Raw genomic sequence first — 18721 nt, forward strand, 5'->3', positions numbered from 1 at the left:
GACATAAGTTCAAGGTGAGGGGCAGGAGGTTCAGGGGGGATGTGAGGAAAAGCTTTTTACCCAGAGGGTGGTGAGGGTCTGGAATGCGCTGCCTGGGAGGGTGGTGGGGGCGGGTTGCCTCACATCCTTTAAAAAGTACCTGGATGAGCATTTGACACATCATAACATTCAGGGCTGTGGGCCAAGTGCTGGCAGATGGGATTAGGTGGGAGTTCAGGTGTTTCTAATGTGTCGGTGCAGACTCGATGGGCTGAAGGGCCTCTTCTGTATGATTGTATGAATCTGGCTTTTTGGCAAGTCAAACTTGGCTTGCATTCTCTTGAAAAATGAAGGGTCAAATGTTGACCTAATTGAGGTGTCCAAAATGATGAAGCGATTCAAAAGAGGGATAAAGAGAAGAGAATCCGTTTTCTCTGTTGTGGACGAATCCAGAACAAGATCTTAAAGTTAGAGCTAGATTGTTTATGAGTGGATTTAGGAAGCAGTTTTCACACAGAAGGTAGAGAAACTTTGGAACTTTCTCACCCAGCAGACCCTGGATGCACGGTCAGTTGAAACATCCAATAGCCTTAGAATCATAGAATCCCTACAGTGCAGAAGGAGGCCATTCAGCCCATCGAGCCCGCACTGACAACAATCCCACCCAGGCCCATAACCCCACATATTTACCCTGCTAATCCCTCTAACCTATGCATCCCGGGACACTAAGGGGCAATTTAGCACAGCCAATCCACCTAACCCACACATCTTTAGACTGCAGGAGGAAACTGGAGCACCCGGAGGAAACCCACGCAGACACGGGGAGAACGTGTAAACTCCACACAGTGACCCAAGCCGGGAATCGAACCCAGGTCCCTGGAGCTGAGAAGCAGCAGCGCTAACCACTGTGCCACCTTGATGGGTAGATTTTTAATTGTGAAGGTATAGAGCAGAAACGGATAAATTGAGTTGTGGTACTCGTCCACCATGTTCCAATTCAGTGGTGGAACAAACTCAAGGGGCTGAATGGCCTCCTCCTGCTCCTGTGATCGATTCAACCCTTGTTAGTAATTGCTATTAATGAAGGTTTTAATGGATTTTTCATTAGGGACTGAAATTATTTTCGGTTATTGAAATATTGTTCTTTTTTAATGGATAGCTACATTCCAGTAGGGGGAGCAGCTGTCTGAGAACACATTGTGAATGGTTCACTCAATCTGTCATTCCCAGGTTTGAGGGCAATTGCATGTTACACATTTTTACCTTCTGATTCTTACATTATCTGAAATTATTTCATTTCCATTTCCCCTGGTCAGCTGCTTTCTTCAACTTTCACCTCCACGAGATCTGATTAGGAAAGTGGTAACTCCCAGGATATTGACGCTGAATCTCCCACTGTCAACATCCTTGGGGTCACCATTGACCAGAAACTCAACTGGACTCACCACATAAACACAGTGGCTACAAGAACAGGTCAGAGACTGGGAATACTGCACAGAGTAACTCACCTTCTGACTCCCCAAAGCCTGTCCACCATCCACAAGGCACAAGTCAGGAGTGTGATGGAATACTCTCCACTTGCTTGAATAGGTGCAGCTCCCACAACACTCAAGAAGCTCGACACCATCCAGAACAAAGCAGCCCCGCTTGATTGGCACCACATCTACAAAAATTCACTCCCTCCACCACCGACGCTCAGTAGCAGCAGTGTGTACAATCTACAAGATGCACTGCAGCAATTCACCAAAGATCCTTAGGCAGCACCTTCCAAACCCATGACCACTTCCATCTAGAAGGACAAGGGCAGCAGATACATGGGAACACCACCACCTGGAGGTTCCCCTCCAAGCCACTCACCATCCTGACCTGGAAATATATCGGCCGTTCCTTCGCAGTCGCTGGGTCAAAATCCTGGAATTCTCTCCCTAACGGCACTGTGGGTCAACCCACAACACGTGGACTGCAGCGATTCAAGATGGCAGCTCACCACCACCTTCTCAAGGGGCAACTAGAGATGGGCAATAAATGCTGGTCTAGCCAGCGACGCCCATTTCCCATAAATGAATAAAAAACATAATAAACCCCAGACTTGCTAGTGAGACCCAAATCCTGAGAAGGAATGAAATATAACTGAGCACAAGAGCGATTTCCTTGCAGTTATACAAAGATGATGTGAACAACCAAGTGGCCACTCGGCTAAGAGTGGCCGGTGACATTGGGAAGGTGGTTCATTAAAAGCGGAAGACTTTGCAGGCGAACTGCAATCTGGGCAGAGGCACGAGGCAGACCGAACTTTATATGTCAACGGGACAGAGTATTATTGCATGAGACATATAACCAGATTCCACCTGGTTTGTATTCCCACAATGAATATCACTTCCTCTGACTAATGGACTCAAATTTCAAACTCTTGCAAGAGGGTTAAGGTGCAGTGACAGTCGCGATGGAGTTAATTTGCACACAGCAGCATCCCACAAGTGGCAGTGAGGTAAAAAAAAATATTGCTGCTGTTTGTGGACTGGGCTTTAGCCCAGGAAAGCCTTTGTTTAAAGCTTGCACTTCTGACAGAGTAGCACCTCCTCAGTCCCGCACTGAGGTGTCGGCCCACTTGATGTGCTGAACCAGCGAGCCATGGTTACAGCACAGAAGGAGGCCATTCGGCCCATCTTGTCCACGCCAGCCTGAGGACTGTCAGATGCCCTTCCTAACGAAGGCTGGAATCTTAACGCCAGCCACGCCAGCAGGATTTTCCAGTCCCGCTGCAGTGAGCGGAGATTTGGCAGAGCGCCAAATTCCCCGTCCTCGCTGGCAGTGGGGCGTGAATGGCTGGTAAAGTCACGCCCAAAGTCTCTGGTGTGGGACTCAGAGATGAGTGCGCTACAACGGGGAGCCTGACCCATCAAACACAGCCTCCGATATCTACATTTGCCTTCGGTTTCACATTTCAGTTCAGTCTGAAAGATGACGTATTATTTTGCATACCCCGACAATCGCTGTACACTTTCTAATTTGTAAATTGAACGCTCGCACTATCGAAGTTAAAAATCAAAGCTGATCAGTCAATGCACAAGAAAACATTTTCTCAGCAGAATGTTCAAAAATCTGACTGCCCTTCCACATCCAGTATTCAAACCTCAATGGTTAGTGAAATAGCCTCACACTTACCTCAAGGCCAGGAGGTCCTGGAATCCCAATTGGGCCTTTCTCACCAACTTTCCCCTATAAAACATTAGCACAAGGAACATAGAGTCAGAGAGCAAAACAACACGGAAAAAGGCCCGTCAACCCAACCAGTCTACACCGACCATGGTGCCCTCCCAGCGAGTCCCAACTGCCCACATTCCTCTAATCCTTTCCCATCCATGTACTTATCCAAATGCTTTTTAAATGTTGCTATTGAACCTGCCTCAACCCCTTTCTCTGGCAGCTCATCCCATCCACGATTGCATAACAAGAAGCTTCCCAGTACACAATACTCCAGCTGAAACCTATCCAATCGTTTATTGAGGTGTAACATGATTTTCCTGCTCTTGAACTCTGGACTTTTATTTATAAAGCCAGATGCTTCTTTCAAAGCTTTATCGTAAAATCCCTCCAGTGCAGAAGGAGGCCATTCAGCCTATCGAGTCTGCACCAATTCTCTCCCCTGCCCTATCCCAGTAACCCCCCCGCACATTCACCAAGGCTACTCCATCTTGGAACACTAAGGGGTAACTTAACATGGCCAATCAACCTAACCAGCACATCTTTGGACTGTGGGAGGAAACCGGAGCACCTGGAGGAAACCCACGCAGACACGGGGAGAATGTGCAAACTCCACATAGACAGTCACCCGAGGCCGGAATTGAACCCGGGTCCCTGGCGCTGTGAGGCAGCAGCGCTAACCACTGTGCCACCGTGCCGCCCCCAGTGTCTCCTTCGAGTCTCTCCCTTAAAGAGAAACATCCTTTCAACATCCATTGTGTCAAGTCCCCTCACGATCTTTTATTCCCATTTTATCGATATGCTTCAATTGTGCGAATAAGTTTATGAGGTGCCAATCCATCAAATGCCTTTCGAAAGTCTGTTTAAACACCGAGGACTGCATTGCCTTCAGCAGCCCCTTCATTAGTTAGGCAAAGTTCCCAATCCTGTTCCTTGGCCGGATTTGCCTTCAACAGATTTGTGTTGGTTATTGTTTAATCCAGGTGTTTGGAAAAGAAGCGGAATGTTGTCCTGGATTATGATCTCCAGATGTTTGGGGCCTTGAGAGAATGGGGTTGCTGGGCCTCAGTGGGAGTGGTGAGGGGGAGCTGGTGTGAGGGGGGGGGGTGGAGGGGTTGCTGGGCCTCAGTGGGAGTGACAGTGGTGTGGGGGATGGGGTGGGGTGGGGGGGGATGCTGGGCCTCAGGGTTGGGGGTCAGGTCAGGTCAGGTCGATTTGTGGCTTTAGTGGGTGGGAATGGGGGCGAGGGGATCATGATGGGTTAGGCCACGGGGGAGGGTATGGGGCTGGAAGGCGCTGTGTGTGAGGGTTGGCCCAGGGAGGGAGGGGAGAGAAAGCCCGTGGAGGTTTGGGGGAATCCCTTGGTTTGGGGAGGCCCTATCCGGAGGCCTAGTCCCTTGAGGATGAGGGGTGGTCCTGTAGGGAAAGGTAGTTGGGGGGTTGGAGGGGTGGGAAGGTCCCGTGGGGTGTTAGTCTGGGATAGGGGTGTTCCCTGGGGGTGGGGAGTTGTGGGTCTATACAATAGTTACCCCGAGTTAGAAGACGTTTTAATTCTTCCAACTTTTTCTGGGCAACTATTGGTGTAACCCGATTGGAAACATCCAAAGTCTGTGATTCAAGATGCATTCGTGGCACAGCTATCTGGGCCCAGCGGGCACGGGTGAGTGAGTGAGTGTGAGAGGAAGAGCAAGAGTGGGTTTGTGTTTATGAGGGAGTGATTGTGAGGCAGAGTGTGTGAGAGTGTGAGAGTGTGTGTGTGTGTGAGAGTATCAGTGTGTGTGTGTGTGTGAGTGTGTGTGTGTGTGAGAGTATCAGTGAGTGTGTGTGTGTGAGAGTATCAGTGTGTGCGTGTGTGTGAGTGTGTGTGTGTGAGAGTATCAGTGAGTGTGTGTGTGAGAGTATCAGTGAGTGTGTGTGTGTGAGAGTATCAGTGTGTGCGTGTGTGTGAGTGTGTGTGTGTGAGAGTATCAGTGTGTGCGTGTGTGTGTGAGTGTGTGTGTGTGAGAGTATCAGTGTGTGTGTGTGTGAGTGTGTGTGTGTGAGAGTATCAGTGAGTGTGTGTGTGTGAGAGTATCAGTGTGTGTGTGTGTGTGAGTGTGTGTGTGTGAGAGTATCAGTGTGTGCGTGTGTGTGAGTGTGTGTGAGAGTATCAGTGAGTGTGTGTGTGTGAGAGTATCAGTGAGTGTGTGTGTGTGAGAGTATCAGTGTGTGCGTGTGTGTGAGTGTGTGTGTGTGAGAGTATCAGTGTGTGCGTGTGTGTGTGAGTGTGTGTGTGTGAGAGTATCAGTGTGTGTGTGTGTGTGAGTGTGTGTGTGTGAGAGTATCAGTGTGTGTGTGTGTGTGTGTGAGTGTGTGTGTGTGAGAGTATCAGTGAGTGTGTGTGTGTGAGAGTATCAGTGTGTGTGTGTGTGTGAGTGTGTGTGTGAGAGTATCAGTGAGTGTGTGTGTGTGAGAGTATCAGTGTGTGTGTGTGTGTGAGTGTGTGTGTGTGAGAGTATCAGTGTGTGTGTGAGTGTGTGTGTGTGAGAGTATCAGTGTGTGTGTGTGTGTGAGTGTGTGTGTGTGAGAGTATCAGTGTGTGCGTGTGTGTGAGTGTGTGTGTGTGTGTGAGTGTGTGTGTGTGAGAGTATCAGTGTGTGCGTGTGTGTGAGTGTGTGTGTGTGAGAGTATCAGTGTGTGCGTGTGTGTGTGCGAGTCTGGTTTACTCCCAGTCTCAGGGTCCTGACTCACCCTGAGCTCCGAGCAGCCTCACACTCACTCGCACAGTGGGCGAGGGTGAAAGGGTAGCCTGAGACTGGGAGCTGGCTGGTCACACACATTCTCACCCTTTCACACTCCAATCGTCATCATTACAAATTACTCCGTTTTTAAACTGATCAATTTGTTGCTTTAACGTTATTTTTTGCTCAGCAAGTTGTTTCTTTATTTCCGACCTCAACTTTTAGTTTGAAATTCAGAATTCACGTCGTGCCAAATATTATCGCTAAAATTTGCTCATCGGCCCCTTGAGTGAGAAAGGGATTGAAATGCGTCGGGGAAAGATCGGACAAGCCGATGTAAGAATGAGAAATGTTTGGATACTCACAGCTATCCCAGGCTTCCCCCTCATTCCAGGCATTCCATGCAACCCCGGATTGCCCTGTAGCAACATAACAACAATTTAAGCCAAGACAACAGCAAGATTTTCTGATGTTGAGTAATATAATTAACATTAATTACTTACGCCATCAATCATAGCACTTTGCTCAGTGGTCATTATATTCACAAAATCAATTTTCAAGAGACAGGCGTGAACCTCATGGCTGCAGTTTGCCAAGAGAAAGGAATTTGACTCAAATAATTATATCTGGAAAGCGATCAAAGAACCGGAGGGCACATTTATACAAAAACGCAATCAAACAAGATTAGACATTAGGAGCGATGTTTTACACAAGGACTAATGGATACATGGAGCAGGCGAGTATATAAAAAATCTATTTCTGGGTCAGTGATATCTTTGAAAAAGGAACAAGGGCAACTGTTTTGAGTAGATGGCAGAATTATACCACCATTCATAAATCAGTTTAGTTCACATAGCTGAGGAGTGGAGATGTGTTCAGGGGTGGGTGGGGGGCTGAGTTTACAGCGATATGTGAACAGTGGAAGTGTCATGATGTGAAAATGCCGGCGTTGGACTGGGGTGGGGCACAGTAAGAAGTCTCACAACACCAGGTTAAAGTCCAACAGGTTTATTCGGAATCACGAGCTTTCGGAGCGCTGCCCCTTCATCAGGTGAGTGGAGAGGTAGGTTTCACAAACACGGCATATATAGACAGAGACACAATTGCACGATGATGGTTGGAATGCGAGTCTTGCATTATCTTGCAACTGTGTCTGTGTGTGTCTATATACGCTGTGTTCGTGAACTAATCTCCACTCACCTGATGAAGGAGCAGCGCTCCGAAAGTTCGTGATTCCAAATAAACCTGTTGGACTTTAACCTGGTGTTGTGAGACTTCTTACAGTGCAAGAATTGAGAAGGCACGATTGGTCCAATGACCTTCATTCCTTTGGCGTTTTATTGATTTGGAGCTAAATTTGAGCATTTTTTGCTGGGAGCCTAAATTCAAACAACATTGCAACTGTAGCAATACAAAAGCAAAACACTGAGGATGCTGGAAATCTGAAATAAAAACAAAACGAAGAGTGCTGCAAGTACTCAGCAAGCCAGGCAGCATTTGTGGGGAGAGTGTGATGATACTGTGCCTTTAAGGAATTTCTTTTAGTCATGTTACTTGTGCAGGATCTGTTCTATGCACCCAGAGCCATTCTGTCTGTATAACCAGCATCCTCTATCCTTACTGTAGCAGCATAATTGCAATGGAGGTGATGGCCTAGTGCTATTATCGCTAGACTATTAATCCAGAAACTCAGCTAATGTTCTGTGGACCTGGGTTCGAATCCCGCCCCGGCAGATGGTGGAATTTGAATTCAATAAATAAATATCTGGAATTAAGAATCTACTGATGACCATGAAACCATTGTCGATTGTCGGAAAAACCCAGCTGGTTCACTAATGTCCTTTAGGGAAGGAAATCTGCTGCCCTTACCTGGTCTGGCCTACATGTGACTCCAGAACCACGGCAATGTGGTTGACTCTCAATTGCCCTCTGAACAAGGGCAACTGGGGATGGGCAATAAATGCTGGCCAGCCAGCGATGCCCATGTCTCTTGAATGAATAAAAAAAAATTATCTTACTTGCTACCTTGTTTGTTTTAATTTGAACTGACGCAGTTATTTTGTGTTTCCCCCTGGGATGTTGCAGAGTAGGGTTTGATTAGGTTGATTGGTACAGTCACATGACTGGATACAGTTAGGCTTTCACAGAGAATTCAAAGCAGTCTGCTTTTTGAGATCATTAGGGAGAGGTCACTTCTTTCTCTATATCTCTTGCTCTGTCTGAAGTGAAGACAGGAATCTGCCAAGAAATAAGCCTTTTTCTCTGAGATTCTGCTATTTGGGGGTGGAGATTTATTCGGGGGTTGCTGCATGAGAATTAGAAGACGGGGGTCCATCTGGCTCACTGTCCAGAGATGTTAAAAGACTGGAAATCTAGCACCCATGTAAGGATCTTTGGTTTCCGTGCTAACTGGTTCTAAAGAAGGGATTTATGTCTATGGGGAATACTGCTAAACTGGAACAACAGAGATAGCTAGCTGTTAGAAATTATATTTTGTCATGTTTAAGTATTTTAATTGGTAAAAATTATGCTAATTATTTTTGTTATATTCTAACTATGTTATTAAATAAACTTTGTTTGATAAAAGCTCCCTAGTGGGTCACTTGAATCATACCTGGAATGAAACATCTCATGCTCACCCTAATGCCAAAATCAAATGTAAAAGCTGGGATCTCGGCTAACTTCATACAATACATTGGAGTTGCTAATCTGGTTCTCAACAAGAGAAATTGAGTTACTGAGTGGAAGTTTGGAGCCTTGCCACCGAGGGGCCGTATAATGCGGTGAGCCATTAAAATGTCTCCTGACTTTCGCGAGATTGGAAGATTCTGCTGGGGGAGGGGCTGTAAAGCTCCCCTCCAACCTTTCGGATGGAGGTGACCTTTGCTCAGAACAGGGTTAGACAGGGTAGATTCAGAAAGAATGTTCCCAATGGTGGGGGAGACCAGAACTAGGCGTCATAGTTTGAGGATAAGGGGTAAACCTTTTAGAACTGAGGTGAGGAGAAATTTCTTCACCCAGAGGGTGGTGAATGTTTTCTCTTTAGTTCATTCGTGAAGATGTGAGTGTCATTGGGCAGCATTTATTGCCCATCCCTAACTGCCCTTGAGAAGGTGGTGGTGAGCTGCCTTCTTGAACCCGCTGCCATCCATGTGGTGTAGGTACAGCCGCAGTGCTGTGGCATTCACTACCAAAGAATGCAGTTGAGGACAAAACATTGTGGAAACATAGAAACATAAAAGATAGGAGCAGGAGGAGGCCATTCGGCCCTTCGAACCTGCTCCGCCATTCATCACAATCATGGCTGATCGTCCAACTCAATAGCCTAATCCTGCTTTCTCCCCATAACCTTTGATCCCATTCGCCCCAGCCGCCTCTTGAATACATTCAATGTTTTGGCATCAACTACTTCTTGTGGTAATGAATTCCACAGGCTCACCACTCTTTGGGTGAAGAAATGTCTCCTCAACTCCGTCCTAAATGGTCTACTCTAAATCCTCAGACCATGACCCCTGCTTCTGGACTCCCCCCACCATCGGGAACATCCTTCCTGCATCTACCCTGTCTAGGCCTGTTAGAATTTTATAAGTCTCTATAAGTCTTGTGTGATTTCAAGAAGAAATTAGATAAAGCTCTTGGGGATAAAGGGATCAAGGGATATGGGAGGAAGGGGGGGATCAGGATTTGGATTCGATGATTGGCCATGATCAAAATGAATGGCGGAGCAGGCTCGAAGGGCCGAATGGTCTCAGCCTGCTTCTCGTTTCTATGTAACTAATCAGAATGCTGTTTCTCTCTCCACAGATGCTGCCTGACCTGCTGAGTATTTCCACCATTTTTCTTTTCAGGTTTCACGCCAGGGGAATTGACTTGACGATATGGGCGTGACCTTACCGGCCATCCACGCCATGCTCCCGCTGCAGCGAGGCCGGAGGATTTGGCGGTCGGCCAAATCTCCGATAACTGCGGCGGGATGGGAAAATCCTGCCAGCATGAACGGTGGTAACATCCCGGCCTGAGTACCGTAGACCAGTCCCTGCAGCATGTTTTGTGTGAGTTCTCTGGGAACATCTGTCCCTGCTCTTTGGAAACGCAGCACAAGCTGTGCTCATGGAAATGTTAAAGACAATGTGGAATTGTTCAGTTATGAAGTGCTAGCAACATAGCAGCAACAGATTGCTTTCATGTAACGGAGACTAGGCATATTATCACTTCATTATCTGCTGCTTACTACAGCTGTAACTCCCTTTAAACTAACTAAATATGTCCTGTTTTGGCAGAAGACAGAAATAGTATGGCCACAAGGTCCAGGGACCACTGTACCTACTGCAACTGGGAAACCTTCAATTCATTAACTTGCAAAGGACCAGCTGTATCTTCTCGCCATCCTGGAGCAGTTTCCATAGAATCGCTGCAGTGCAGAATGAGGCCATTTGGCCCATTGAGTCAGCACTGGCTCTCCGAAAAAGCATCTTACCCAGATCACACACCACTACCACCCCACACATTTCCCATGGCCAATCCATCTGACCTACACATCTTTGGGACACTAAAGAGCTATTTAGCATGGCCAATTCTCCTAGCTTGCACACCTTTGGACACTAAGGGACAATTTAGCATGGCCAATCTACCTAATCTGCACATCTTTGGACACTAAGGGGTAATTTAGCATGACCAATCTACCTAATCTGCACATCTTTGGACACTAAGGGACAATTTAGCATGGCCAATCTACCTAATCTGCACATCTTTGGACACTAAGGGGTAATTTAGCATGGCCAATCTACCTAATCTGCACATCTTTGGACACTAAGGGGTAATTTAGCATGGCCAATCTACCTAATCTGCATATCTTTGGGACACTAAGGAGCTAATTATCATGGCCAATCCACCTAGCCTGAACATCTTTGGAGCGTGGGAGGAAACCGGAGCACCCGGAGGAAACCCACGCAGAGACGGCGAGAACGTGCAGACTCCACACAGACAGTGACCCAAGGTCGGAATCGAACCTTGGTGTCTCTGGTGCTGTGAGGTAGCAGTGCTAACCCACTGTGCCACCGCGCCAACCTGCCTCCCCTCTGCACCAGTGGTAAATATGCTGTAGCCAGTACATTTATGGATAGGGGCTCATTTTAATCGTCAGCCCTTCTGCAGATGAGCTTCCGACACCAGGGATGTATTTGGGACGTCAGCGTACGTGGTCTCCATTAGCCTCTGTCCTTTAACTGTATTCAATCCCTTGGAGCAGTGAGGTTAAAATATGCCATGAATATCTTGTGATATTCCTTCCCAGAATATCCCATTTTGTTTCCCAATGGACCCCTGCCCATTTCTCTCCTCTAATGCCGGCTTTATATATCTTGTATCATCCTAACTTTCATCTCTCTTAAAACTGAACGTATCAGCTTCATGCCGTTACTCAAAAAAAAGCATGAAATTAAACCACCGACAAAATTCCAGTAGCAAGTCCATCCAGGAAAAAGAGAGGAAATGACAGCCTATTTCTAGCAAAATAGTTCATCTTGAAATAATAATTTTCCCTCTGGGATCATTGGTTATGTCCAAAGAATGCTTTAATATTTCCTCTGCCATCACATAATACTAAGGAAACAATCCCTCACCAAATGACAACGGCAACGTTGACTTTCAACATTCTGGGAGCCAAGTGCTGAATCAGAATCCCGTGCCAGGTGCTGATTGCCCAAACCTGCACCCAGATGCCAATTAACTCTTAGAAAGGTTTCCCAAAAGACTAAATCCTGCCTGCTGTAGGCTTAAGAGAGTTGTTTTACCTATTTGGACATGAGCTCCCCTGTAGCAGATGGATAATTCATGGAAACACTTCTAGCTTGCCAACCTTTGGCATCTCCAAGTGCAAGTTACAGAGTTGAGCATGACCTGTCAACATCAACCTTTCTCAAAAAGAATAGAACTTATCAAGAAATAATCTTCGAGCACATTTCATACTTGGATCACAACCAACAGCTCTGCAACTCAAATACTGGCCTGTCTGTTCACGAGAATGCCTCCATAACTGATGAATCATGATGGTTTTCTGAGAGGCCTACATAGGGTGGACGTGGAGAGGATGTTTCCACCAGTGGGAGAGACTAGAACTCGGGGGCACAGCCTTAGAGTGAAGGGACACTCCTTTAAAACTGAGATGAGGAGGAATTTCTTCAGCCAGAGAGCGGTGAGTCTGTGGAACTCATTGCCACAGAGGGCTGTGGAGGCCAGGTCATTGAGTGTCTTTAAGACAGAGATAGATAGGTTATTGATCAAAAGGGGATCAAGGGCTACAGGGAGAAGCCAGGAGAATGGGGAAAAAAAATCAGCTATGATTGAATGGTGGAGCAGGCTCGATGGGCCGAATGGCCTAATTCTGCTCCTGTGTCTTATGGATTTTTTTAATCCAAAGGTGGGAATCACAATCATTATTTTTAATATGTTATATGAAGAATAAAGGAGTAGATGGTAGCATGAGTGAATCCCATTAATTTGGAGTGGCACGGTGGCACAGTGGTCAGCACTGCTGCCTCACAGCTCCAGGGACCCGGGTTCAATTCCAGCCTCGGGTCACTGTCTGTGTGGAATTTGCACATTCTCCCTGTGTCTGCGTGGGTTTTCTCCAGTTTCTCCCACAGTCCAAAGCTATGTGGGTTAGGTGGATTGGCCATGCTAAATTGCCCTTTAGTTTCAGGGGGATTAACAGGGTTACAGGGATAGGGCCTGGGTGGGATTGTTGTCGATGCAGACTTGAAGGGCCGAATGGCCTCCTTCTGCACTGTAGGGATTCTATAATCACCATTACAGGTGGAAGATCGGAAAAAGTAACAACTGTTTGCTAATATATCAAAATTAATCATTGTGAAGCCTATTTATTATTAGACTATATTTTATCGTCCAAACCATCTCAGGCTGTAGAAATACATTCAGAAAGCCTCTGATAACAAAGTGGCCTTGCCAAACTTGGGGTGATAAGTGGCAAGTGACACTTGTGTCAGTGAATGGTCAGATACTGACCGTCTCAAACAAGACCTCAAAAACATTTTCTCTCGACCTTCAGACGCAACACCATTGCCAAGTTCTCCCCCATGAGCATTTTGGCAGTTGTCACTGAGCTGAACTTGAATTGGTTCAGTCATTTCAACCTTGTGGCTACAAGAGTGGATTGTGGCTCCGTGCCCCACACCTTCCTGACTCCCTCAAAGCTTTCCCACCATCTCCAAGACCCAGGCCAGGAGTCTGATGGAAGAGTCGTCACTTGTTTGGATGTTTTCTGGGCACTAGACTTACAATCATTCCACTACTGTTACACAGGGGCTGCAACACGGGCCATCTACAGAGGATGCAGCAAGGCAGCTCACTGTGGTTCCTTTGCTTTTCTTCTTTGCAACCTCAAGAAGAACAAGATCAGGAATGTTGTGAGAACAATGCCACTTCCCATTTTGCCAAATACCATATTACGCTGGGCATATAGGCCGGAATTTTACCGGCATGCCTACCCCCAAAGCTCGGAGAACGGCATTCTTCATTGGCCTTGGGGGGGATTGTACGAACCTCGGGCAGATGTACTGGTAAAATTCCGCCCATATTTTCATTCCTTCATTATCACTGGCTGAATTTGCAGCAGTGTGTGCTATCTACAAGATGCACTGCAGAAATTCACCAAAGATCCTTAGACAGCACCTTCCAAACCCACAACCACTTCCACCTAGAAGGACAAGGGCAGCAGATACATGGGAACACCACCACCTGCAAGTTCCCCTCCAAGCCACTCACTGTCCTGACTTGGAAATATATTGGCTGTTCTTTTGCAGTCGCTGGGCCAAAATCCTGGAATTCCCTCCCTAACGGCATTGTGGGTCAACCCACAGAACATGGACTGCAGCGATTCAAGAAGGCAGCTCACCACCACCTTCTCAAGGGCAACTAGGGATGGGCAATAAATGCTGGCCAGCCAGCGAAACCCATGTCCTACGAATGAATAAAAAAAAATTTCTAAGAATTCTCTACCTAATGTTGTTACGGGGAATGCCGTCATCACAAGCGCTGCAGCAGTTCAAAGGGTAACCTCCATCTTTCAGGGTAACTTGGGGGATGGGAAATAAAAATGGCCTAACCAGGGATACCCACATTTCACGAACAAGGAAAATCTAAATTTAGTTAGATCTTGCACTAAAAGGAGCAGAGTGAGTTGGCAATCCACTTGATGTGTAAAATGACCTGTCAATTCAATATCAACTATCTTAAATCAGAACACAAGGTGGTCAACCCCTTCAATCCAAATTTCTGATGTAGGTACGGCACGGTAGCACAGTGGCTAGCACTGCTGCCTCACAGCGCCAGGGACCCGGGTTCAATTCCCGGCTTGGGTCACTGTCCGCGTGGAGTTTGCGCATTCTCCCTGTGTATGCGTGGGTTTCCTCCGGGTGCTCCGGTTTCCTCCCACAGTCCAAAAGACGTGCTGGATAGGTGCATTGGCCGTGCTTCAGTGTACCTGAACAGGCGAGTGTGGTGACTAGGGGACAGAGTACTGGGCTAATGGTAAGATACTTGGTAGTGTGGATGAGCAGAGAGATCTCGGTGTCCATGTGCATAGATCCCTGAAAGTTGGCACCCAGGTTGATAGGGTTGTTAAGAAGCCGTACGGTGTGTTAGCTTTTATTGGTAGAGGGATTGAGTTTTGGAGCCATGAGGTCATGTTGCAGCTGTACAAAACTCTGGTGCGGCCGCACTTGGAGTATTGCGTACTGTTCTGGTTGCCGCATTATAGGAAGGATATGGAAGCATTGGAAAGGGTGCAGAGGAGATTTACCAGGATGTTGCCTGGTATGGTGGGAAGGTCTTATAAGGAAAGGCTGAGGGACTTGAGGCTGTTTTCATTTGAGAGAAGAAGGTTAAGAGGTGACTTAATAGAGGCATACAAGATGATCAGAAGATTAGACAGGGTGGATAGTGAGAGCCTTTTTCCTCGGATGGTGTTGGCTAGCACGAGGGGACATAGCTTTAAATTGAGGGGTGATAGATATAGGACAGATGTTAGAGGTAGGTTCTTCACTCAGAGAGTAGTAAGGGCGTGGAACGCCCTGCCTGCAGCAGTAGTGGACTCGCCAACATTAAGGGCATTTAAATGGTCATTGGATAAACATATGGATGATATTGGAATAGTGTCAGTTAGATGGGCTTTAGATTGGTTTCACTGGTCGGTGCAAAATCGAGGGCTGAAGGGCCTGTACTGCGCTGTAATGTTCTATATTCTATAGGGGATTTTCACTGTAACTTCATTGCAGTGTTAATGTGAGCTTACTTGTGATAAAGAAGTAAACTTTTAGATTACCTTGTCTATTTAAATTTTGTGGTGGTCTGGGCTTCATGCAGAACTAAGATGGCTTACATTACCACTGCAATGAAGTTACTGTGAAAATCTCCTAGTCACCACACTCCGGCGCCTGTTCAGGTACACTGAGGGAGAATTTAGCATGGCCAATGCACCTAACCAGCACATCTTTCGGACTGTGGGAGGAAACCGGAGCACCCAAGGAAACCCACGCAGATACGGAGAGAATGTGCAGACTCCGCAGAGACAGTGACCTAAGCCGGGAATCGAACCCGCGTTCCTGGAGCTGTGAGGCAGCAGTGCTAACCACTGTGCCACCATGGACGAGAAGCCACAGTCTAAAGATTAGAGCCAGAACAAAGACTTAGTCACACACAAAGGATGGTAGAAATTTGGAACATTCTTCCAGAAACAGTAATTGGTGTTCGGTCAATTGTTAATTATAAATTAAGATTGAAGGATTGAAGGTAAAGATTTTTGGGAATTTGGGGAAACGGTGGAGTTGAATCACGGATCAACTGAAACCTCCTGAATGATGAAACAGGCTGAAAGGCAAAATGCCCATCTCTTGTTCCTATGCCCTATTTTCTTTTTATCTCCCAGTCATGAACCTTGCCTGATTACCACCTTGACATGTCTGTGGCTTCCGAGAGATGAGCAAAGGCTTTCTAGTGACATAGGGAAGCTCACCATCGTTCCCTGGTGGACAGTACGGACTTGCTCCATCTTCACTTTGACTTAAGTGTGTTTAACGGAAGTTAAAATGTTGTAGCCTAGCATCTCAGATTCGAACGACCTAAATCTGGCGGAAACAAGAACACATCCCAACCCTCGTCTTGATAAACCTGTCAAGATCACAACTGGCTGTTGAAGGAAAGAAAGAAAGTCAGAAACTGTGAGCATGTTGAGGCTGTATACATGCTCAGGCTTCTCTTTCTTGCACTTTAGAATAATTACTCTGAAATAACATTGAGAAAATAGCACCAGACTTTGATGGGAAAGGGATGTGCTTCAAAGGTGAACAGAAATAGGAGACATTGGCACCTATTGAAACCACTGCTGAAATCACCATTTGTTATTCAAGTGCCAGATTAAACACTAGGGATTAAGAAGGTTGCATTTTTAAAGTTCACAGTTGTCAGACTATCAAAAATACTGACCTTATCGCCTGGGAAACCCGGTTCTCCTGGTATTCCTGGAATTCCCTCGTCACCCTAAACTCACAGTACAAGACAGCATAGTGTTAGAGCATTGCCTCAGCCCTCTTAACACACAGCACAGATCGCTAACATTGTCTCAACAACTCCAATATAATGGACAAATAGCCCAGTTAGATAGAGCTTGTCACTCTACACGCACAAGCCACCATCTTGCTGTAATACTCCAGCACATATACTTTAACACATTGCTTCACAACTTTAAAGAACCGTAGAATCCCTACAGTGCAGAAGCGGACCATTTGGCCCATTGAGCCTGCACTCTCCGACAGAACATCTTACTGTTCTGTTCCCTTAACCCCACTTACTTATCCCGCTAATCCCCCTAACCTACATATCTTTGGACACTAAGGGGCAATTTAGCACGGCCAATCCACCTAACCCGCACATCTTTGGACACTAAGGGGCAATTTAGCATGGCCAATCCACCTAATCTGTACATCTTTGGACACTAAGGGGCAATTTAACATGGCCAATCCACCTAATCTGCACATCTTTGGACACTAAGGGGCAATTTAACATGGCCAATCCACCTAACCTGCACATCTTTGGACACTAAGGGGCAATTTAGCATGGCCAATCCACCTAACCTGCACATCTTGGGACACTAAGGGGCAATTTAGCATGGCCAATCCATCTAACCTGCTCATCTTTGGAGTGTGGGAGGAAACCGGAGCACCCGGAGGAAACCCACACAGACACGGGGAGAATGTGCAAACTCCACACAGACAGTCACCCGAGGCCGGAATCGAACCCGGGTCCCTGGTCGCTATGAGGCAGCAGTGCTAACCACTGTGCCACCGTGCTGTCCCCTAAGTGGAGTCCCATAACTCTAAGTGAAGTATAACATTGCAGTATTATGGTACTATCGAAATCTACATTAAAACAGCAATATTAAGAGTATTGTTTCTAACTGTGTAAAAAGACAGTATTGAGCATTGCCTCGATGCTGCTGGCAGAGTGAGACTGCAAAGTATTGAAGTATTATCACACCACATTAGGGCAATGTGATAAAACTGAAATAACAATATTGCCTCATACTCTTCTACATTACTTAGTAATGGGCAGAAATTTAGTCAGGAAGAAAGTATTACAATTAATAAAACACTTGGGAGTGAATTACTTCCACTGATGAAACCCTCCTTCCTGTGGAAGTGAAAAGTTTGGAATATTTTCCAGAGATTTATCACTTTAATTTGAATAATACAAACTTAAAATAGCTTTGACAAAAGTGCAATTTGTCTCTCTAGATTACGAGATTGTAATAAAACATATTTGTGTTTTGCCTTACCTGAAACATACAAGGCTACCTAAAGAAAATGTTCCGCCGCAAACATTTTTGGACCATTTTCAGTGGCAATTATTGTCAGAATATTTGTGTTAGTGTGTTCAATTTTTTCAATCGGTTTTCTCTTAGTATGTGGCATGGTGTGCGGCACGGTGGTACAGTGGTTAGCACTGCTGCCTCACAGCGCCACAAACCCGGGTTCGATTCCTGGCTTGGGTCACTGTGTGTGTGGAGTTTGCACATTCTCCCCGTGTCTGTGTGGGTTTCCTCCGGGTGCTTTGGTTTCCTCCCACAGTCCAAAGATGTGCAGGTTAGGTGGATTGGCCATGATAAATTCTCCCTCAGTGTACCCGGACAGGCGCCGGAGTGTGGCGACTAGGGGATTTTTACAGTAACTTCATTGCAGTGTTAATGTAAGCCTTACTTGTGATAAATAAATAAACTTTAAACTATGTATCAGGCTGAAAGCTGAAGAATGCAATGAGTCCATTTGGAGGGGAAGGCAGGATCAGGATATTGAATTTGGGGATCAGTCAAGATCATAATGGATGGCGGAGCAGGCTTGAAGGGCCGCTTACAGCTTCTATCTCACAATGGGCTTTGACATGGAAGCAACTGGCTCTTTTGTCTTCTATCAGTTTTGGAAATTACGTTTTCCTGTTCGGATAATCCTTTCTTGCATGAAAATTCCAGAAAGGTTCGCTTGTCCTCACCAATGGCTGGCGGTAAGAGTGGGAGAGACTCCTGGTCAGCCGTGCTTGATGTGGAGTGGCGCCCCTCAAGCTATAAGCCCCCGGTGACAGACTGGCGACCTGTTCCGGGAATTACTCACCATTGGAAACAGAGCAAAGTCTGCCTTAGTGCACCACTGGATGCGGAAAGGGAATTGGAAACACAGTGAGGAATCATAGAATCCCTACAGTGCAGAAGGAGACCATTTGGCCCATCGATCTGCACCAACCGCAATCCCACC

General features: G+C 46.4%; 1 protein-coding gene across 1 annotated transcript in view; it reads right to left on the reverse strand.

Annotated features, from left to right (window-relative positions):
• The window catches only part of col27a1b (collagen, type XXVII, alpha 1b), a 610967-nt gene that overhangs the window by 307135 nt on the left and 285111 nt on the right, over positions 1-18721 (reverse strand). The window contains exons 22-24 of the mRNA XM_078227545.1: positions 16404-16457; positions 6269-6322; positions 3145-3198 (exon numbers count right to left, since the gene is read on the reverse strand). Coding sequence (XP_078083671.1) covers positions 3145-3198; positions 6269-6322; positions 16404-16457 — 162 coding nt within the window. The remainder of the gene's footprint in view (positions 1-3144; positions 3199-6268; positions 6323-16403; positions 16458-18721) is intronic.

Source organism: Mustelus asterias, chromosome 13, assembly GCF_964213995.1.
Source record: "Mustelus asterias chromosome 13, sMusAst1.hap1.1, whole genome shotgun sequence".
Classification (NCBI taxonomy): domain Eukaryota; kingdom Metazoa; phylum Chordata; class Chondrichthyes; order Carcharhiniformes; family Triakidae; genus Mustelus; species Mustelus asterias.